A 24,544-nucleotide genomic window follows, 5' to 3' on the forward strand; every position below is an offset into this window, starting at 1 on the left:
AGTGTAATTTCTTGGGCTTAGGTTATGCCATGACAATTTTTCAAATTAACTTTACAGTCGCAAATTTACTGGACCTAACACTACTGATGGATGGATGACATTTAAAGATCTTCATTTAAAGAGTAAATAATCAAAGAGTTACTTCAATTTGAGTGATTGTGTATGTCTGTTTACACAAAAGCACTACTCTTATTTATCTAGATAGCTTTGAAAGATGAAAACATTTTCCGTCTACTTTTATCTTTCATTCTTGTGGTTGAGTGGATTTAATTTCTAAGTAGTCACAATATAAGTTTTAACTCTGGCTTTTTCCAAATTCACATTACTTTTCAAACTTTGATATCTACCAGTTTCTTTTTCTAATGTGGAATGCCATCTTTTATCTTTCTCAAGAAAAAGAAGCTAACACTGCAACATTACAACCAAAGTGATCTACTTCCCGGTGGCCTGTCACAGGCTGGCATATCCAGAGTCCAAAGGCTGCCATTTCAAAACTTCCTCTAAGAGTTCATAAAGAATTAAAACAGCAGCACTCATTGTTCTATTTCCCTAACTGCACTTGCTGTGTTAGTGATCATCACATATGTAATAGCATTTACAAAGTGCTTTGTGTTTATACCCACAATTTTCAATTTCTGACTGGGATTGTTTCCAATCTTCCTGTAGTTATATATGCAATCTCAAAAACCAGGGACAATATCCTTAGCACTAAATGAAAAGCGTTAACACCAATGACACCATCTGGAGTTTTTATTTTAGAATACACTTTCAATGTCTTGAAATCTAAGCTATGTTAATAATACTTAGATGAATGGAATGTATTATTACAACTTACTCTGCTTTAGTGGAAAAGGGCACTCCATAACTACATCATCCAAAAAGACATATGCTATTCCTATCATCTGGCTATACACACTCCATTTACCAGGATATTAAGAACAGTTAAGCTAGCCTTTTAAAAACTGTCCTATAATATCACATTAGGATATAAAAATAGATCATCATACAGGTATCTATTTCCCAATCTTCGCTGTTTAATCAAAGGAGGTTAAATTTCTGCTTTTCTACTTGTGCTGACCAAGATTTACCTAATATGTCAAGCGTATATTATGGTTTATACCAATCTGTTCTGTTTTGGAGATGCTACTCCAATGCTCACTAGACTGGGAAGAAAGCCTATGAGAATTGAATAAAGTAGATTTAAAAAAAAATATATTGAACAGACTGTTTCTATTTGGATTAGCATCATTCATATCTGGGATACTCAAGGTGCTTTACAATGAGGTATAAATTAGAACTATAGTGAGTACTTACAAGCAACAGCTTAGCTTTTAGGGGAACTGCTTGTTTATTTAGGAAGAAAAGACTTGGCTGACACTCCAAATTTATTCCCTCTACATTTCTTTAGCAATAGTGCAGATTTTTTAGCTTACAAAGCCATACATAACCTAACTGAAGGCAAACACCAAGGCCTTCAGTAAAGGATCTCTATGGAATTGTATACTTAAGTCTAGTCGTTTGCCCTGTAACCATGTACCAAATCAACAGAGTAGGTGATACCAATAAGGATCCTGAAATAAATTAGATCAGGCATGAAGAGTCATCAATGAGGACTGGAATTTTAATCAGTATTTAAAATATAAATTCTACAAGTGACATTAAATTTTTTAAGCAACTGATGTTAAATGATTTTAACTAAAACATAACTGGTAACATTTAAAGGACAGAAAAAGATAATGAAAGTTATGTAGACTTGTTAAAAAAAAAGTAGTCTGGAGACTTTGATGGAAGTGATATATATATGTGTGGGTACCCATGCACACTTAAAATAGGCATGAGGTAGTTGCTTATTTTTCTAATGTCAAAAATTCAATTTTGTCATTTTCAAATGCTTTAAAAGCTAGATTTTATTACCTAGAAACAACTTCTAAAACCATCTCTACAAATACATCAGTACTTACTATGGTCCAGGTAAATACAGTGTTGAATAAGACAGACAAGGTATATACCTTACAAAATTATAAAGCTCTCTATTCAGATTAAGTATAAATACTATGAGTGCTAACTGCAGGGCTATTTAGCACACTCATGAGGGGCAGAGAATATCTCATGAAGGAAGTGATATCTGAAGTGAGCCTCAAAAGATGAATGGAACTAGCAGGAGACGTGGAGAAAAAAGAGTATTTCAGGCTGAGAGAACAGCCTTTCAAAAGACTCAAAAGTTAGAAAAAAGAATGATAGTTGAGAAACTGGTAAACACAAGTATCAATAATTAAATTTGTGTTGTTAATAAAAAATACCATTTATTGAGATCCTACTCTATAGTACTAGCCTTCTTACACATACTGCTTCTAATATTTACAGCTTTTCAATTATCATTATCTCCATTTTACAGAATAACACATTTAAGGCTCAAAGAAAATAACTTGCCCTGTCAAGAAAAAAATTTAAATGACTTGAGATGGCCAAAAATTACTAGGTATCTTATCTAGGGTGCCTTTCCAAGTTATCTCCACCTTTCTGCCTTTCTTTGCCTATTTTTAAATTTCAAAATTATAGATAGTTTATAGCAATGCAAATGATTATTTTCCATAGATATGCATATGGATTTTGTCCAGTGGAGTTGTCACTGATTTCCATCCTGCAAGAAGCCAGTTTGACTGTATTAAACAATTTTGTATCCTATAAATATGTGTCTGCTCTTTGGATTCTCCTTGAAGCTACTGTAGTAACATCTTCATGGTTCCCTCATTAATTAATGAGTTAAATAATACCTCTGGCATATGTTCATGAGTATTTTTATGAGTTATGATTTTACCTTTTTAAAAAATTATCCTTTAATGGCTCCAAAGCACAGTGAATCAGAATTTGAAAGTTTGTGTGGATTCTGTTATGGTTCCAAAGATAAAGTTCCTTCCATTACACACAACTCACTATTCCCTCCTTTTATTCTTGAATATTAATGCTAACACAATTTTTTGTAGTACCTCTTATAAGGGTCTCACCAAATTTTTTATAGTCAATGTGATGAAACATACTAATAACTCCAGCATGAGGCTACCTCACTCTCTCACTGACTTCACGTAACTGTAATTCCTGAGCCTCCTATGGAATGAAAAAGGAAAATAAAAATACCTTCTCTCATTCTAAGGCTTTTCACAGCCAGGCAACCACAAAAAGAAAGAATGAACCTACGATTCATGCCACTTAATGCTCTATCAGGCATAATTCAAGTCAAATCCCATTGGGCAAACTCTGGGATAATTAAAATGTACTGATATAATGAATAAGAGAAAGGTGGCGACCTGGGGGAGAACTTCTAAAACCCTCGCCTCCTGCTTTTGCTGATTATTCTTTTTGTTAGTTAGACTCCCTTTCTTGACCTTGTCTTTTTGAAAAAAATTACAGATTGTTTCTGTTGAACAAAACTAATACCTAGTGCAGGGGCGCCTGGGTGGCTCAGTCGTTAAGCGTCTGCCTTCGGCTCAGGTTATGATCCCAGGGTCCTGGGATCGAGCCCCACATAGGGCTCCTGCTCGGCGGGAAGCCTGCTTCTCCCTCTCCCACTCCCCCTGCTTGTGTTCCCTCTCTCGCTGTGTCTCTCTCTGTCAAATAAATAAATAAATAAAATCTTAAAAAAAAAAAAACAACTAATACCTAGTGCAAACCTACACAATAGAAATTGGGTGGTAAATTTTATTGCAATAAAAAATACCTAACAACATAAAGGGCCACTGTTAACGGTATTCATTCAATTCACAAGGAAATTGTAAAAATTTAATTTAAAAAGGAAGAAAAATCCAGTGCACACATTTATATAAAAATGTATTTGTTTACCTCCTTAACAAAACTGACAGTACGAAGCTTCCTTTGCATGTTACAATGACATGTGATAAAGGTATATGCTTCTGTTGAACCAAACATTTACCCTTCGCCACTGGTGAAAGGCAACAAGATCTCTTTACAAAGCCTCGTCTTTTTCAATAAATTTTGCATGAAAACATGTTATACTGGCACAAAGTTGCCTGCTGTCACATTCGAAGTGTGATAAATGTTTAATGAAAACAACACCACACAGCTTGGTGTCAGACAACAGCTATCACACAGCCCTGCTTTGATCCAAACAGACACTTAAAAGGAGTTCTAAGCACGCTCGGCACCACAGAACACTATAACCTATATGCAAATAGGGGTAAATTAGCATAAATGACTTCCTGCTGCATAAAGAAATAAGAGGTAAGGAAAAATATGACAGCATCTAAGAGTATGTAACTGCTGTCAAAACTCAGAGTCCAGCATTCCCAAATCACTCCAACACCTTCTGCCAAGCACTAGGTAGAAAAGATCTCATCAACAGAAACTTAGTGCATGAAACTCTACAACTGAAGACTCTGGAACATTGCCAGGTCAAAGCCATAACCAACAGTACATCTCTAAAATATGATTACTACATGGTACTATATTTCTTATACACACTGCTTGTAATACTTCTAGTTTTTTAAGTATAGTTATCCCCATTTTACAGAAGAATAAATTAAGGCTCAAAGAGAATAACTTATCCTATAATGAAAAAAATTGTAAATGATTTAAAATGAGCAAAAATTATATTTTTTCTGCAACTTAATTTACCTTTCCCAGAATCTAAATACCTTAGCACACTTTTAAATGTGTGTGTGGGTGCCTATATTTCAGAATACTACATGTTCAAAGGCAGTAATTCCTATGAACAAAAAGTATATGCTGCTTCTGTTGATAAGCTTTCAGTGCTTTTAGTCTATAAAGACATACCTGAAATAGTTTTGATATAACTTCTAATTACACTGCATAGTAAACTTTTTAATGAAAGATTTTATAAACAGGTAATATACAGGCTATGAAGCCCAATTTCACTGCTGTCCCAGTAGCTTCTAATATATTTTCAGAAAGATTTAAAGACAATTGATGTAGTGGGAGTCACACTTCAGTATAAGAAATTCTATTTAAACATATTCCCCTTCCATTACCCACCAAAAAGAACTGCTTCAGTTGTTCAGATATGAATTCCTATGTCCCCTGGGAAATACTTAACTCTCTCTAAAAGCACAAAGGTTTAAAAAGTTATATAAAGAAAGAAAAGAAAAAAAGTATAAACTCAAGTTTTCAAGCAAAATATTCTAGAAATCTTGATGGGCACATTTCTGAAAACAATATCCATCTACTGAAAAGTCAATAGGGGGTTAATAACTGAAAGCCTTTCATAGTACCACATCTAAAGGAGAATATGTTCAGGAATACTAAATTAGATTCCTGATGAATTCCAAAGTTACTCAAATTAAGAAAGTATTTTACTAGGCAATAACTGATTTAAACAAAATTATCCTGGCTAGTGATTTAAATCCTGATAGAAAATAGATTGAAATCAAATCCATCCAAATTCTACTCTTAAGGATGGCACTATGATTTAAAATAAACAGTACAAGGGGGGAGAAGCAAGATGGCGGAGGAGCAGGAGACCTAAATTTCGTCTGGTCCCAGGAATTCAGCTAGATAGGTATCAAACCATTTTGAACACCTACAAACTCAACAGGAGATCGAAGAAAAGAACAGCAACAACTGTATAAACAGAAAAGCAACCACTTTCTGGAAGGTAGGACGTATGGAGAAGTGAATCTGAGGCGATATACAGGAAGACAGATGGGGGAGGGAGCTGGCTACCAGCAACTGATAGAACAGCGAAGCACAAAATCAGAACTTTTAGAAGTCTGCTCCCCTGAGGGATGTCACTCCAGTGGCTAAGTGGGGGGTGGAACCCTCGCTGGGACAGTGTGGTCTAAGGACCCTTGGGGTCACAGAAAGACCAGGGGAGCCTGAGTGTGGCAGAGCTCCCAGTTATCAGAGCGGGGAAGCCGGCTGCAAAGACGGAGTGAAGGAGTGGGCTCTCAGCTCAGGTTGCCATAAACTGTGATCTGTGGCACAGTCGGGCCACTGCTCTTAGAGCAGGGACTCAACTAGCAGCAGATCCAGGGAGACTCCCCTTCCTGCCCCCGGATGAGCGGCGTGGTAGTACACCGCAGGAATCTGCTGGGTTTGGAGACACCAAACAGGTTCTGTGCCAGAGACAGAAATGCTCTGTCACAGGCCAGGTGAGCACAGAGTGCAGCCGGAGACCGGGGAGAAAGGAATGACTGACTGCTTTTCTCTGAGGGCTCGCTGAGGAGTGGGGCCCTGAGTTCTTGGCTCCTCTGGGGCCAGAGATTGAAGGGCCGCCATATTGACTCTCGTTCTCCAAAGCTGTACAGAAAGCTTTCAGGGAACAAAAGCTACCAAGAGCAAACCCAAACAGATTACATAGCCTAGCCCCTGGCAATGGCGGGGCAATTCCGCCTGGGCAAAGATATTTGAGAATCACTGCAATGGGCCCCTCCCCCAGAAGATCAGCAAGAACATACAGTCAAGACCAAGTTTACCCATCAATGAGAACTACAAAACTCCAGCGCGAGGGGGAATACAGCACATAGAATTCATGGCATTTTCCCCATGATTCTTTAGTCTTTCAAAGTGAATTTTTAAAATTTTCTTTATTTTTTTCTTTTTCTTCTTCCCTTTTTTCAACCAACATCCTTTTAAAATCTTTTTTAAATTTCATTTTTACATTCAGATTTTATCCCTTCATTGTATTTAACCTTATTTTTTGTATATATATAAGTTCTTCTTTAAAATTTTGGGATATGGTTTCTTCTAACAGAACAAAATATACCCTAAATCTAGTGTATGATGTTGTCCTAGTCTCCTACCTAATCACATTCTTTCTTTTTTTTTTTAATTTTTTCATTCTTTTTTTAACCAACTACTTATCAATTCCTTTTTTAAAATCTTTTTAAATTTTCATCTTTAAAATCATATTCCATCCCTTCATTGTATTTACCCTTATTTCTGTATATATGTAAGTTTTTAATTCTTTAAAATTTTGGGAGCAAATTTCTTCCAACAGGCCAAAATACAACCAAAATCTAGTATTTGGCTCTGTTCTATTCACCAGCCTGATCATAATTTTAATTTTTTTATATTTCCCTTTCTTTTCCCCCTGATGTCGGGTCTCTTCTGATTTGCTTAGTGTATATTTCTCTGAGTTCGTTGTTACCCTGTTAGCATTTTGTTCTCTCATTCATCTGTTCTCCTCTGGACAAAATGACAAGACAGTAAAATTCACCTCAAAAAAAAAAAAAAAAAAAAAGAAAGAAGAGGCAGTACCGACTGCCAGGGACCTAATCAATATGGACATTAGTAAGATGTCAGAACTAGAGTTCAGAATGACGATTATAAAGATCCTAGCTGGGCTTTAAAAAAGCACAGAAGATACTAGAGAATCCCTTTCTGGAGAAATAAAAGAACTAAAATCTAACCAAGTCGAAATCAAAAAGGCTATTAATGAGGTGCAATCAAAACTGGAGGCTCTAGGGGGGGAATCAGAGGGGGAGATGAACCTTGAGAGACTATGGACTCTGAGAAACAAACTGAGGGTTCTAGAGGGGAGGAGGATCGGGGGGATGGGTTAGCCTGGTGATGGGTATTAAAGAAGGCACGTATTGAATGGAGCACTGGCTGTTATATGCAAACAATGAATCATGCAACACTACATCAAAAACTAATGATGCAATATATGGTGATTAACATAACATAATAAAATAAAATTTTAAAAAATGGAGGCTCTAACTGCTAAGATAAATAAGGCAGAAGAGAGAATTAGTGATATAGAAGACCAAATGACGGAGAATAAGAAGCTGAGAAAAAGAGAGATAAACTACTGGATCACAAGGGGAGAATTCAAGAGATAAGTGATACCATAAAGCAAAACACCATTAGAATAATTGGGATTCCAGAAGAAGAAGAAAGAGAGAGAGGGGCAGAAGGTATATTAGAGCAAATTATAATGGAGAACTTCCCTAAATTGGGGAAGGAAACAGACATCAAAATCCAGGAGGCACAGAGAACGCCTCTCAAGATCAATAAAAACAGGTCAACACTTCCACATCTAATAGTAAAACTCACAAGTCTCAGAGACAAAGGGAAAATCCTGAAAGGAGCTGGGGACAATAGGTCTGTAACCTACAATGGTAGAAACATTAGATTGGCAACAGACCTATCCACAGAGACCTGGCAGGCCAGAAAGGACTGGCATGATATATTCAGAGCACTAAATGAGAAAAATATGGAGCAAAGAATACTATATCTAGCTAGGCTGCCACTGAAAATAGAAGGAGAGATAAAACGCTTCCAGGACAAACAAAAACTAAAAAAATTTGCAAACACGAAACCAGGCCTACCAGAAATATTGAAAGGGATCCTCTAAGCAAAGAAAGACTCAAAAAAGTAACATGGACAAGAAAGGAACAGAGACAATATACAGTAACAGTCACCTTACAGGCAATACAATGGCACTAAATCTTTCAATAGCTACCCTGAATGTAAATGAGCTAAATGCCCCAATCAAAAGACATAGGGTATCAGACTGGATAAAAAAACAAGACCCATCAATATGCTGTCTGCAAGAGACTCATTTTAAACCCAAAGACACCTCCAGATTGAAAGTGAGGGGGTGGAAAACCATTTACCATGCTAATGGACATCAAAAGAAAGCTGGGGTGGCAATCCTTACATCAGACAAATTATTATTTTAAACCAAAGACTATAATAAGAGATGACGAAGGACACTACATTGTACTTAAAGGGTCTATCCCACAAGAAGATCTAACAATTGTAAATATCTATGCCCCTAACATGGGAGCAGCCAATTACATAAGCCAATTAATAACAAAATCAAAGAAACACATCGACAACAATACAATAATAGTAGGGCACTTTAACATCCCCCTCACTGAAATGGACAGATCATCTAAGCAAAAGACAAACAAGGAAATAAAGACTTTCAATGACACACTGGACCAAATGGGCTTCACAGATATATTGAGAACATTCCATCCCAAACCAACAGAATACACATTCTTCTCTAGTGCCCATGGAACATTCTCCAGAATAGACCACATCCTGGGCCACAAATCAGGTCTCAACCGGTACCAAAAGACTGGAATCATTCCCTGCATATTTTCAGACCACAATGCTTTGAAAGTAGAACTCAATCACAAGAGCAAAGTTGGAATGAACTCAAATACATGGAGGCTAAAGAGCATCCTACTAAAGAATGAATGGGTCAATCAGGAAATTAAAGAAGAATTAAAAAAATTCATGGAAACCAATGAAAATGAAAACACAAGTGTTCAAAATCTTTGGGATGCAGCAAAGGCAGTCCTAAGAGGAAATTATATACCAATACAAGTCTTTCTCAAGAAACAAGAAAGGTCTCAAATACACAACCTAACCCTACACCTAAAGGAGCTGGAGAAAGAACAGCAAGTAAAGTCTAAAACCAGCAGGAGAAGGGAAATAATAAAGATCAGAGCAGAAATCAATGAAATAGAAACCAAAAGAAGAGTAGAACAGATCAATGAAACTAGGAGCTGGTTCTTTGAAAGAATTAATAAGATTGATAAACCCCTGGCCAAACTTATCAAAAAGAAAACAGAAAGGACCGAAATAAATAAAATCATAAATGAAAGAGGAGAGATCACAACCAAAACCAAAGAAATACAATTATAAGAAAACTCATTTTATAAGGGCAGCATTACCTTGATCCTAAAACCAAGACAAAGACCCCATCAGAAAGGAGAACTACAGACCAATATCCCCGATGAACATGGATGCAAAAATTCTCACCAAAACAGTAGCCAATAAGATCCAACAGTACATTAAAAGGATTATTCACCACAACCAAGTGGGATTTATTCCTGGGCTGCAAGGTTGGTTCAACATCCACAAATCAATGTGATACAATACATTAATAAAAGAAAGAACAAGAACCATATGATATTCTCAATAGATGCAGGAAAACCATTTGACAAGGTACAGCATCCTTTCTTGATTAAAACTCTTCACAGTGCAGGGATAGAGAGTACATACCTCAATATCATAAAAGCCATCTATGAAAAACCCACAGTGAATATCATACTCAATGGGAAAAAACTGAGAGTTGTTCCCCTAAGGTCAGGAACACGGCCGGGATGTCCACTATCACCACTGCTATTCAACGTAGTACTAGAAGTCCTAGCCTCAGCAATCAGACAACAAAAAGAAATAAAAGGCATCCGAATCAGCAAAGAAGAAGTCAAATTCTCACTCTTTGCAGATGATATGATACTTTATGTGGAAAACCCCAAAGACTCCACCCCAAAACTGCTAGAACTCATACAGGAATTCAGTAAAGTGGCAGGATATAAAATGAATGCACAGAAATCAGTTGCATTTCTATACACCAACAACAAGACAGAAGAAAGAGAAATTAAGGGGTCGATCCCATTTACCACTGTGCCCAAAACCATAAGATACCTAGGAATAAATCTAACCAAAGAGGCAAAGAATCTGTACTCAGAAAACTGTAGAATACTCATGAAAGAAACTGAGGAAGACACAAAGAAATGGAAAAAACGTTCCATGCTCATGGATTGGAAGAACAAATATTGTGAAAATGTCTGTGCTACCTAGAACAATCCACACATTTAATGCAATCCCTATCAAAATACCATCAACTTTTCTCAAAGAAATGGAACTAATAATCCTAAAATTTGTATGGAACTAGAAAAGACCCCGCATAGCCAGAGGAATGTCGAAAAAGAAAAACAAAGCTGGTGGCATCACAATTCCGGACTTCAAGCTCTATTACAAAGCTGTCATCATCAAGACAGCATGGTACTGGCACAAAAACAGATACATAGATCAGTGGAACAGAACAGAGAGCCCAAAAATGGACCCTCAACTCTATGGTCAACTAAACTGTGACAAACCTGCAAAGAATGTCCAGTGTAAAAAAGACAGTCTCTTCAACAAATGAGTGCTGGAAAAATTGGACAGCCACATGCAGAAGAATGAAACTGGACTATTTCCTTATACCAAACACAAAAACAGACTCAAAATGGATGAAAGACCTAAATGTGAGACAGGAATCCATCAAAATCCTTGAGGAGAACACAGGCAGCAACCTCTTTGACCTCAGCCGCAGCAACTTCTTCCTGCAAACATCGCCAAAGGCAAGGGAAACAAGGGCAAAAGTGAACTATTGGGACTTCATCGAGATAAAAAGCTTTTGCACAGCAAAGGAAACAGTCAACAAAATCAAAAGACAACCGACAGAATGGGAGAAGATATTTGCAAATGACATATCAGATAAAGGGCTCGTATCCAAAATCTATAAAGAATTTATCAAACTCAACACCCAAGGAACAAATAATCCAATCAAACAATGGGCAGAACACATGAACAGGCATTCCTGCAAAGAAGACATCCAAATGGCCAACAGACACATCAAAAAGTGTTCAACATCACTTGGCATCAGGGAAATCCAAATCAAAACCTCAATGAGATACCACCTCACACCAGTCAGAATGGCTAAAATTAACAAGTCAGGAAACGACAGATGTTGGCGAGGATATGGAGAAAGGGGAACCCTCCTACACTGTTGGTGGGAATGCAAGCTGGTGCAGCCATTCTGGAAAACAGTATGGAGGTTCCTCAAAAAGTTGAAAACAGAGCTACCCTAAGACCCAGCAACTGCACTACTGGGTATTTACCCCAATGATACAAATGTAGTGATCCTAAGGGGTACATGCACCCCAATGTTTATAGCAGCAATGTCCACAATAGCCAAACTATGGAAAAAGCCTAGAAAGAGCCAACAGATGAATGGATAAAGAAGATGTGGTATACACACACACACACACACAATGGAATATTATGCAGCCATCAAAAAAATGAATTCTTGCCGTTTGCAACAACGTGGATGGAACTAGAGGGTATCATGCTAAACGAAATAAGTCAATCAGAGAAAGGTAAGTATCATAGGATCTCACTGATATGAGGAATTTGAGACATAAGACAGAGGATCATAAGGGAAGGGAGGGAAAAATGACACAAGACAAAACCAGAGAGGGAGACAAACCATAAGAGACTTAATCTCAGGAAACAAACTGAGGGTTGCAGGAAGGGAGGGGGGTTGGAGGGATGGGTGAGGGACACTGGGGACGATACGTACTATGGTGAGCTGTGAACTGTGTAAGACTGATGAATCACAGACCTGTACCCCTGAAACAAATACTACATTATATGTTAAATAAATAAATAAATAAATAAATAAATAAATAAATAAATAAATAAATAACAGTACAATGTCACTGGTCGTATTGACATTTTTATTTACAACCAATCTTTTTTTAAAAAGATTTTATTTATTTATTTGAGAGAAAGAGAGAAAGAGCACAAGCAGGGTGAGGGGAGAGGGAGAAAGCAGACTCCCCAATGAGCAGGGAGCCCGATACAGGGCTTGGTTCCAGGACCCTGGGATCACGACCTAAGCCAGAAGCAGCCACTTAACCGACTGAGCCACCAAGGTGCCCCTCACAACCAATTTTTCAAAAAAGTCTATAAAAGATGTTTTATAATAGCCAACTATACTTGATGGAGTTTGATCAAATGTTGCCAAGAACGACACAATATGAATACACAGAAGACTCAGATGGGGTGTCTAATGTTCACAATCATTAAATCAAGCTGTAATTATGAGATGTCATGACAAGTTTCATATTTCTGATTTTTGACTCTCAGTATAAGTGTGCTTAACAAAATAATGTTGTGTCCAACTTCAACATAATAACTACTATTAATAAAATTTGTTTTCATATTTCAAAACATTTCTATAAAATAAATACAAATAGCTAATGATACGGTAAATATTTTAAGTTTTAAAAATTTGGGGGGAAGCTAATAAAAACAAAAATCTGTATCAATGTTTAAAGGCAAAATAGTCTGAAAAAGCAAATTGTATAAATGTAAAACATTGGAAATTAACATCATTAAACCATCTTCAAAAAAATGTAAGACAAGGCTCAGTTGGTGTCTTTTTCTTTTCTTTTTTTTTTAATTAATTAATTTATTTATTTGTGAGAGAGCATGAGCAGGGAGAGGGGGAGGGGCAGCAGGAGAGGGAAAAGCAGACTCCCTGCTGAGCAGGGAGCCAGACATGGGGCTTGATCCCAGGACCCCGAGATCATGACCTGAGCTGAAGGCAGACGCTTAACCAACTGAGCCATCCAGGCGCCCCAGTTGGTTTCTTTCTTAAATTAATCTTTCATATAGTGTTATAAGGAAAGACACCTTTTAGCCCCTACAAACACCTGATACCCTCCCAGCTTTTATTAGGCCTTCCTTATTCAGTAGCTTAATAAAATGAAAAGATCAATTTACAACCCTATAAGATGTAATCATTCAAATGTTCCAGGAATTCCAAGAACTATATTTAATTATCTGCTGTATTTATAAGATTTTTCAGAATTATCTAATTTGGTATCTTCTTTCTCAAAAGTTTAATAAAGAAACTCTTCCTCATCATTAGGCTCATTAAATTCTTCTTGCACATTCCTTCCTCTCCCACTTTTATTCTTCCCAATTTGTAAAATAGTCCTTTACTATTATTGTTCTTACTCTTCTTAATTTATACTTTATAAATGTATGCTTTATATTCTATCAATTTTCATATAATATTGATATTTTCAAACTGGATTGATAAAAATAAACATTGTTATACATAAAGAAGCAGAAGTGTTATCTTCTCTTATGTGGGGAAGCAGCCAGGTTATTTAGTGTAACATAAGCTAAAATATTGTTCTTGGGTTGCTCAACCACAATGAACTAATATATAAGTCCTAATTATATGATTTGTGAATTTTTTTCCTTTTTCTCCAACCACTTTTTTCACAAGGGGGTGAAATCATTTGGCAAGAGACAGCTCATAAAATGATCATAGAAATAAATTTAAGGACTCGAAATTTTGTGGTTTTTATTAAATATTATTCTAAATAAACATATGAAATGCTATTGTAGGAAAATACGTGAGAAAGAATATAGGGAGAAAAGAAAGAACCAATCTTTTACTAATGACAGATTTCTGGCCTGATCAAAGAAAAATAAGGCACAGAAATTCTTTCAGTTCTCTTTACGTATTTTCTAGGGAAGTTTAAGCAACAGCATATCACTTGATCTCAAACATTATATCTCATCATCAATGATTATGGATTCCTACAGGAATGAGGATAATGTACTGTTAAGAGTCAAAGTGCTCTTGTCAGGAAACATGGATTAGAAGCCTAACTCTACCATTTACTAGCTCTATGACTACAAGTTTTCATCTATATGAAGGATAATAAAAGTTCCTATTTCATGAGACTATTATGATAAGTAAATAAGATAATGCATGTCAACTGCTTTGCAAAATTCCTGATACTCAGAAAATATATTTAAAATGTTAAACACTTATTATTATTGTGTCCGCGGTAAACAAAGCATTTTGTTCATACCTCATGTAGACCTGATCGTATCATTACCCTACTTGCAACTTCATCAGCTTCTCACTGCCTTTAGAATTAACTCCCAACTTAACTTATAAGGTACTCCAAATACTCATTTCTCACCATTATTCCTCTTCAACTCTAAACCAAGCCTCATTAGATTTTAGTTCCTCAAATATGCCATATCCCCCTGCTTGCCTCTAAGTCCTTCCACATGAAGTTCGTTTTGCACATAACGTTCTTTCTCATCTCTTCCTTCAAGAACCACTTCTTCTGAGAGTCCTTCCCTGACATGCTGACTAGTCTGGACCAAAAAGCTTAATGTTCATGGAGATATCTTGCAACCACAATGCGTCAAGACAGGATGAAAGCCAACAGGTTAAGTAAGACTGGCCTGTTGGAAGAGTTAAAAAGTACCCAAATCTGCTTACCTCTAAACTCTTTGTTTTATTAGCAATAAACGTGCTCATGGGGGCACCTGGGTGGTGCAGTCAGTTAAGCCTCCAACTCTTGCCTTTGGCTCAGGCTGTGATCGCAGGGTCGTGAGATCAAGCCCCGCATCGGGCTCTGTGCTGCGCGGAGTTTCTCTCTCCCTCTCCCTCTGCCTTCCTCCCCGCTCCCTCTCTCTATATAAAATAAATAAATAAATCTCTAAAAAAATTGTGCTCAAAGTTTAAGCCAGAAGCTGACAAACTACAACCTGTGGGCCAAATCTGCCAATTGCTCATTTTGTAAATAAAAGTTTTATTGCGATACAGCCATATCATTCATTTAACATTATCTGTGGCTGCCTTGGTGTTCAGTAGTTGCAATAGAGACACATGGCCTAAAAAGCCTAAACTATTTGCTATCTAGCCCTTTACTAAGAAGTCTGCTGTCCCTGGTTTAAGCTACTATTGTTTAGGTTTTGTTAATTATGACCAAAAGCATTCTAACTCATACACTGTTTCCAAGCAAACTAGTAAACATTCATCTGATTTCACTGTAATTACTTACACATCTTCCCTTCTATCTATGCTTATTTTGCCATCTGCATGAACTCTCCAAGTAGGACTGCCTACTATTATGACCTTGTTATCAACACAGTACTTCATAAATAGAAGGCATTTAAATATTGTTGACTGAACAAGTGAACGAATGAATGAGTATATCTGATATAACCAATCAATATTTATTAACAACTAACATGTATATTAGGTACTCTAAGTGATACAAAAGAGTAAAAGATATATTCTCAGCCCTGAATGGCTTAAGAAATCAGGTCTAAGAAATAAACACATAAGCTTAAAAAAAAAGACAAATTATTTCTGAAGCAAAGCAGGGTACATCTATACATATATAAATACTATCATTAAATGTGTACGTGACCCCCCCCAAAAAATTCCTGATTTTAGATCTTACCAAAAGATAAGAATCTGGATGTCCTCGGCACAAACCACAAGAGAGAATATCCTGATACAACACCGTGACCTTATACTATGGTCCACGAAAACCGTGGAAATTACTGAATCAAGCTACTCAACAGCTTTTTGACATTGGTTCCCAGAGCCCTTCAACTGACACCTCTTGTTTTGATCTTGTTCATCCCCTTTGTTGAGATTTAAAAAATAATGAAGAATACAACATTATTACCTTGTAAATCTGTCATCCAGGATTTAGTCCCTCGAACATAATCGCCACTGAGCTCAATCTGTAAAACTGGCCCAAACTTTCAAGATTGATGTCACCATATTAGAATCTTTCCTGAAACCACCCAACCTCCCTTTTTTATCCATGCACTCATTTTTCTTACCTTTAAAATCTCCATAATAATGCTTTATGTAATATTAATTTTATACAACTGTGTAATTATTCTGGTGAAGTGGAAAGCAAATATTTAATGACTACCAGAAAGCATAGTCACTCTTCTCATAGCCACATAACATCTAAAGTATAAACCAAAAGAAAAACAAAAAAGGGACAAGGAGCAAGGTAGTTCCTTGACTGACATAATTATTCATCCTCTTGGTCCATATTTTCCAGTCTCAAAAAGCCATTCTCTATCCTCTCTTCAAATCTATCATCCTCCTGACTTTCTCCCTCTCTCAATAGATTTCTCTCATATCCTCTCTGATCTTAATTCCACTCTACCACTCTAGCTAACTCAGCCTCCCTATCCTTATGGCCAGATATCCAACCCCATCTCCGCTCCTATAACATTCAACAATCCTTAAAACTAGAAAAAGACAGAACTCGGAATTTTGCAGAACCACAACTGCTCGGTGTGCATTAAAAGTTGTGAGGTCATCAGGAAAAAGAAAGTCATATAATAATACTATCCTCTTCCAAAGTCCACCACACATTTATCATTTCAAAGAATCTGACAGGTTTTATAGTATCACTGTAAATCTGGAAATAAAAAATAAACACACAGACAACTGTGAAAAAGAAAAGGATGAGAGATGAGTTCCATATCCTTTAATACATTTAATTCTTCATAGAATCAAGATCTCAAGGAACTACATTTAAGATCCTGACAAGCTCTTTGATTTAACACTGAAAACTGATACATTACAGATAAACGCTTTAGTACTGAAGTATTACAGTGACTATACATGGGGTGTTGAAAGACTCACAAAGGGGGATAAATTCCAAGATGTTCTACCTTTTATAATAAAAGAGCCCAGTGTCAGTTTTGAATAAAACAAACAAGAAGCTATAATTCAAACTACAAACCAAGATTTTGTTTCATTTTAACATTTTCTAATTTAACAAACAGTTATCAATGGATTTCAACCTCCAACTGGACAAAGTTAGACTAATTGTTTCAATAAACCGATTCCAGAAAAAATAAATTCTGGGTCTCACACATACATACACTCACTCTAACACACACACAAACACACCCCTAACAGTGGTCAAGTCCCATTCTATATAGAAAGAAGTCTAACCAATAGTAAATCACATGGTTCCCTACCTTCGTTTTACTTTTACCCTTTTCTCCTAACACCTTTACAATAAATTAATAGACATTTTTAATCATGAGCTAGTCTTTAAATTTTAAAATCATATTCATGGTAAGGAAATTGAATATAGAACTTTCCTAAAGAATTATGTAAATTTTCTTTTACTGACATACTAAGCTTTGATCATGCCATTTATTTTGTTTCTAAAATTTGTTATATAAGTCTTAAATGAAAACAGGAATATAAAGGAAGCACAGTAAAAGTCTGAGATAACCATTTTGATTTATCCTTTCTTCTTTATGTAATGTATTTTCCTCTTTTGTCAATCTAAGAAAAATCTCAGAGAATGAAAATTTAGTTTGAATATTGCCATGGAATCATTGAGTCATCACTACTTAAGATTTGTTTCAACTTACCCACGTTTGATGTTGTGTAATTCCTTATCCTTGCATTTATCCTTCTCCTTTTCTCTTTTCTCCTTGTCTCTGCCTTTACGTCGTTCTCTATCCCGAGATCGACTACGGGTTCTTCGGTGACTGGACCTTTCACTGCTTCGACTATGGGACCGTGGACGAGGTCTTGACCGGGACCTATATTAAGTAGATTTTATTACATTCATTTAGTGTATATTTTGTATTATGAAATGCAAATATTCTTAAAAACTATCTAAAAGGATTTAGTTTTTAGTTATGGATTTGGTAACTAAATAACTGTGTGAAGTAAACATCTGTATAGGATTCTTTATGAATAAATATACTCAATTAAAATGACATGAGGGAAATATATGTTGCCAACTTTAGAGGAAATTAAGGTTTGGTCAAAAAATGTCTGCAAGTATAAGTCTTAAAGGTTCAAATCGAGTCTTGATTACTCAAGTCTCCTCAAATAATATAACAAATCTAAATGTATTCAAAAATAGTGTCTTCCCTATCTCTATAATCTTGGCTTCCATATCTATTCAACTTCTTTTCTTACATCTATTACAATAAAACTATTACTCTCCTCCACCCTTATCCAGCTATTCTTTGTATTAAATGACAATATAAGCTGGGATATACTGTGGTTTTTTTAAAAAGTAAAGATTTCAAATCCTGCTTACAGTACTGAAAGAAAGCCTCTACTAGACTTATCTTATAGATAATTATACAAAACAACTACCTAAACGCACTTTTGGATACTGACCAAAGAAGTCAGATTCTATAGGGGGCCAACACTTGGGAAAAGAACAGAGCAATAAGAAAGTTTCCCATTTTATATCAGCTTCTTTTCTGAAGGCAAGGCTAACTCTGTGCCATTCAGGGCAGCTAAAACTCCAACAAAAAACTTCAGGATTTCTGTCCTAAAAAAACAGAAGAAAGACTCAGCAACCACTGGAAAAGGAAAAGGAAAGGGGAATCCTAAAAAAGAGTGAGAAGAGAAAGCCAAAAATTCTATATGTAAACACTACTCAAGTCCCAGGCTGAACCCTACATTATGCATAGGAGGGGAAAACTCCACAGATAGCTAAGGATAAAAGAACTGAAAACATCAAATGTCCCTGAAGAGACAGGATTTTTACAATTTTAATTCAACTAACTTTCCTGCTAGAACAAACAACTAACAAACAAAAAAATCAGTATTCTTTAGAGGAATAAAACAGAACTCGGTGTATTCAAAAATGTGACATTCGCCATGTCCAGGATAATATCCAAAATTACTAGATAATACAACAAGGCGTGAAAAATGTGATCCAATCTCGAAAGAAAAGATAATCAATGGAGATTAACCCTGAGATAAGCCAAATCTTAGAATTAGCACAAGGATTTTTAAAAAGTATAACTATACTTGCAATAAATACAAAGAAATCTCAGCAGAAAAACTAGAAAATGAAAAAAAAAATGAAATTCTATAACTAAAAAATACAATATCTGAAATTTAAATTATGCTGAATGAGATTAAAATCTACTAAACACTAATGAGATTAGTAACAACAGAGGAAAGAATCTGTATACTTGAAAATAAATCAATCAAGATTACCCAATCCAACAGAGTAAGAGGACAAAAGACTGTCAATAATAAAAACAGATCCTCCAGGATCTCTGTGACAATATCCAAATGTCTAACATGTTTATTTAAACCCAAAAGTAGAGAACATAATAAGATAGAAAACAACTTTTTTGTGGTGGCCAAAATTTCCCCAAATTTAGTGAAAGATAAATTTTCAGGTCCTGGAAGTTTAATGAATGCCAAAATAAATATGGAGAACCATGACTAATGATGAAACTGATGAAAACTAAAAGAGAAATTTTGAGAAGTAAAAAGAAATCTTGAAAAAAAACTGACACATTACAAGCAAGAAGGAGAGCAATGATATCCATTACTGCTGGCTTCTCATCAGTACAGTGGAGATCAGAAGACAGTAGAACGAAGTTCTTAACGTGGTGAAAGAAAAAAAAAAAAACAGGGCGCCTGGGTGGCTCAGATGGTTAAGTGTCTGCCTTAGGCTCAGGTCATGATCTCAGGGTCCTGGGATCGAGTCTCGCATCGGGCTTCCTGCTCCTTGGGAGCCTGCTTCTCCCTCTGCCTCTCTCTCTCTCTCTCTCTCTCTGTCTCTCATGAATAAATAAATAAAATCTTTAAAAAAAAAAAAAAGAAAAAAAAACAATCAGCCCAGAATTTTATTTTTAGCAAAAATATCCCTCAAAAAATGAAAGTAAAATAAAGACATTTTTAAGAGAAAGGGAAGAATAAACCATAATCATCAATAGTAAATCTGTATTACATTAAGTTCTAAAGAGAAGGCTGAAGAGAATCATGACAGATGAAAACTTGGGATATTTAGGAAAGAATGAAGACCACTGGAAATGCTAAATATATGTGGAAATATTAAAAACTATTTCCCTTAATTTATTTAAAATATATATATGTGCTTGGGTGCCAGTCACTAAGTGTTTGACTCTCAATCTTGGCTCAAGTCTTGATCTCAGGGTCGTTGAGTTCAAGGCCTGCATTGGGCTCCATGTCAGGCATGGAGCTTACTTAAAAAAAAAAAAAATACATATGTGTGTGTGTGTGGCACACATGTGGGCTTAAAGTAAAAATTACAGTGTTTCATTGTAGAGCTTATAATGAAGGTAGATATAATACATATAATCTCTATAAAATAAAACACATGGCATGTAAATGGAGACCATACAGTTATAAGGTTTCTGTATTTCATATGAATGGTGAAATAGTAACTCTAAGTACAATGAAATGGTAAGGGGGTGTTGTAATCCTTAGAAAAAGAAATGCAAATATGTATAGCTAAAAAGCCAAAGGATGAGATAAACAAGAATTCTTGAAAATATTCAATAATCCTCTGCATGGAGCACTGGGTGTTATGCACAAACAATGAATCATGGAGCACTACATCTAAAACTAATGATGTAATGTATGGGGAGTAACATAACAATAAAAAAAATTTAAAAAAAGAAAAAAAAGAAAAAAAAATTCAATAATCCAAAAGGAGGCTGGAAAAGAAGTACAAAGAAAAATCAGAGGGACAAACATAAAAATTTAAAATAAAATAATATACAATATTATATAAAATAAATATTATGTGTATATAAAATACGTAAAACAAAATACATTAAAGTATGCATATAAAATACATAAAATAGATAAATATCAGATGGTAGACTTAAATCCAAATATATAAATAAATATCTTAAATATTAATAGAATCCACACTTTAATTAAAAATAGCTTGTCCTTCTTTAAAAAAAAGGGTGGGGGGCACCTGGGTGGCTCAGTTGTTAAGCATCTGCCTTTGGCTCAGGTCATGATCCCAGGGTCCTGGGACTGAGCCCCACATTGGGCTCTCTGCTCAGCAGGAAGCCTGCTTCTCCCTCTCCCATTCCCCCTGCTTGTGTTCCTGCTCTTGCTCTCTCTCTCTGTCAAATAAATAAATAAAATCTTAAAAAAAAAAAAAAAAGAAGAAGAAGAAGAACTTGTCCTGGGGTGCCTGGGTGGCTTAGTCTGTTAGGTGTCTGACTCTTGATTTCGGCTCAGGTCATGATCTCAGGTTTGTGAGATGAGCCCCGAGTTGGACTGTGCGCTGGGAGTGCAGCCTGCTTAAGATTCTCTCTCCCTCTCCCTCTGCCCCTCCACCCCTTTACTCTCTCTCTTAAGGAAAAAAAAAAAAAAAAAAAAAAAACCTTGTCCAAATGAATCAAAGGCAACACACAACTACATGCTATCTACAAGATATTTACTTTAAATTTACAGACACAGGTTGAAAGTAATGGCTAAAAATAGATATATCATGCAAACAGTAAGCACAGGAAGGGTGGAATGAATATATTAATATCAGATAAATTAGACTTGAGAAACTAAAAGTATCACCCAAAAAAAAAATAGATACTTCATCATGATCAAAGGATCAATTCATAAGTAGAAATCATACAAAATGTTTATCTTACCACAACAGAATTAAACTAGAGTTTAATAACAATAAAATATCTAGAAAAAGATAGAGAAATTAAATACTCTTCTAAATAATTCATTAGAAATCATAAGAAAAATTAGAAAATATTTTGAACCGAATGACAGTGAAAATACAAATAGGAAAATTTATAAGATGAGCTAAAAGCAATGTTTAGAGGTAATCTTATAGCTTTAAATGTTTATATTAAAAAAGAAGAAAGGTCGAAAATCAAATGCCTAAGGTTTCATCTTAGGATGCCAGAAAAAGAAGAGCAAAAAGCAAACCCAAAGTAGGGAGAAGGAAGGAAACATTAAAGAGCAAAAATCAATAGAATAGAAAGCAATAATGAAAAAAAGCCAAAATCTGGTTCTCTGAGAATACCTACATATTTGGTAAATCCTTAGCTAGACTAAACAAGCAAAATAGAAAAGAGCAAACACAAATTACTCCCCCAAAGGATGACAGAGAGATTGCATAAATGAGACCTGAGTATTTAGGACATATGTAGGTCTTGAAGAGAATTACATGGGTTGCAACAACAGTAATGCCTATCTTCTTTCATCCCTAACTGGTTTACTCAGTGAATGAAGAGCAATATTATATGATAAAGTCAAACACATTTTTTTAATATATGATTTTGAGAAGTTACAATATTTCTTGCTACGATGAAAACATGGGTTTATTATCCTAATTTATAAAAATTAAATTTCTATCATTTTCTCTTTAAGTTTGATTGCTCCTTCTCTTAATTTTGACACAGGACTTCTTTCCACATAAAGTTTTAATTTATCCTGACAATTTATTTCCCCCACAAATGTTAGTTTATTCATTTCTAATTAAATCTATTATATGTGAATATATAGAAATTTTAAGATTATTCTAAAATCTTTGACCAGTAATCATATAAAATTTAAAGTTTTCTATTAAAAGAACGTAATAATAATAAAAATGGAGAGGGGCCTTTTTTGTGATAGCCTCAACCACTATACATATATATTTTATGTATATACACAGAGTATATTATTTTAATTTGGTTCTACATTGTTCAGGACCAAAATATGATTCTTGCAATTAGTTTTCATTTGACTAGTGAAAATGCGGAGTATAAAAGACAAGTTAACATAGTTTAAACTCTAACAACAAAACTAAGTTTCTCTTTTTTCATGAATCTTTAATGTAAGCTCATTTCTTAGTGGTTTGCCCTTTTGTAAAAAAATACACTGACAAACAAAAATGTGCAACCATTTGTGGTTTACAAATGAGGTGGATTTGGGTGAAATCATGTTTTCTCACTGTATCTTAAAAAACAGATGTATCTGCTATTAATATACCCAAAGTTATACAAGTATTAAGTTAAAAAAAAATAAAGGATTTCTTATATAGTGGTGTCCTCAAACAAGTTATTTCCTCTCTGGGCATCTGTTTCCTTATCTACAAAAGGGGGATAATAACTACCTTTCAGGGTTACCTAACTGAATTGTGAGATAGCAGACAAGTGATTTGGGAGCAGGCAGGCACCGAGAAAGACATAACTTAGGGATGTGCTAATCTGAATGAATGAGTAAAATCTGAATCGGAAGCATATTAAGTATGTTTCCCTCATGCTATAGCTAATCCAGTAAAGAGCAGCATTTTGATTTTGATAAACCTTTAAAATCTTAAAGCTGGCATAAGGATTACTCAAGTCTCAATATATTTCTTTTATACAGGAAGGTAAGGAATGATAACCTTGGCCAACAATCCACGTCTTCTCCCCAGGAAACCCACAGAAGCCAAATACATGATCTTCACAGATTTGCTATTAACAAGAAAATCACATCACCTATCATATAAGCTTTTGAAGAATAAAAGGGGATATTTTTGAGAGTCGAGACGGGCACAGTAACATAAAGACAACAGGCCTAAATTGGCACTGCCCCAGAGAAACCAGAAAGTAGGATTACTCTACCACCACCACAGCAAAGCTAGATACCACAATTAGAGGCCTTCTATCAATTACCATCTGCCCACCCTCCCACAGCACCTACTTTCCAAATCTCTATTCCTCCCAATATCCTCAATTCATAAAAAACACACAATTATCTCCAAACTCATCTCATGGTTTTCCCTAACACAAACATTATGCTGTAGAAAACCTATGACTGCCATTCTCCAAAACATCTTGCCCATTATTCACCATATGTGAATATATGCAACCCATGCCATTTTGGAATGTTGCTGATGTGGCTCAAAGAACTATGATAGCAACAGCAGATCTGAAAGTTAAGCCATCCATGATGTCAAATTTAAAGAAAGTAAGAAGTTTTAAAATATCACAGTATGCAATATAAGCTACTGGGCTCTTCCCCTCTAATGTTTTAATGTTTTTATTTTAATTATCATAGTATAGGCCTCTTAATTTTGCTTATAGGCTACAAGAAGCAAAAAATTACTCCAGAGAGAATACAGGGGGAAAAGATTAAGTCCGAAATACAGGCAAAATGACATTATTAAAGGCTGTTTAAAAGGACCACAAAATTCAAACAAAGATTTAAAATGAATTAAGCTGCTGACTTCTTAGTTGTCATGAGAATTACTTTATATATCTTACACATATGAACAACTCCATTTACTTTATTAAGTAACTTTATATATTTGAAGGATCTCCATCAAGAAGAAAGTATCAGATCACAGTAAAGAGATTTCCTACCCTGACCAAACAAAAAAGTTAAAGAAAGTACACTAAA

The 24,544-nt window shown here is 35.4% G+C and overlaps 1 protein-coding gene across 1 annotated transcript in view; it reads right to left on the bottom strand.

The window, feature by feature from the left end:
• The window catches only part of RSRC1 (arginine and serine rich coiled-coil 1), a 412,972-nt gene that overhangs the window by 293,501 nt on the left and 94,927 nt on the right, over positions 1-24,544 (bottom strand). Inside the window, exon 4 of the mRNA XM_064585904.1 lies at positions 17,788-17,961. Coding sequence (XP_064441974.1) covers positions 17,788-17,961 — 174 coding nt within the window. The remainder of the gene's footprint in view (positions 1-17,787; positions 17,962-24,544) is intronic.

Source organism: Mirounga angustirostris, unplaced genomic scaffold, assembly GCF_029215605.1.
Source record: "Mirounga angustirostris isolate CCGP_5_RB_7025 unplaced genomic scaffold, mMirAng1.0.hap1 SCAF_1, whole genome shotgun sequence".
Classification (NCBI taxonomy): domain Eukaryota; kingdom Metazoa; phylum Chordata; class Mammalia; order Carnivora; family Phocidae; genus Mirounga; species Mirounga angustirostris.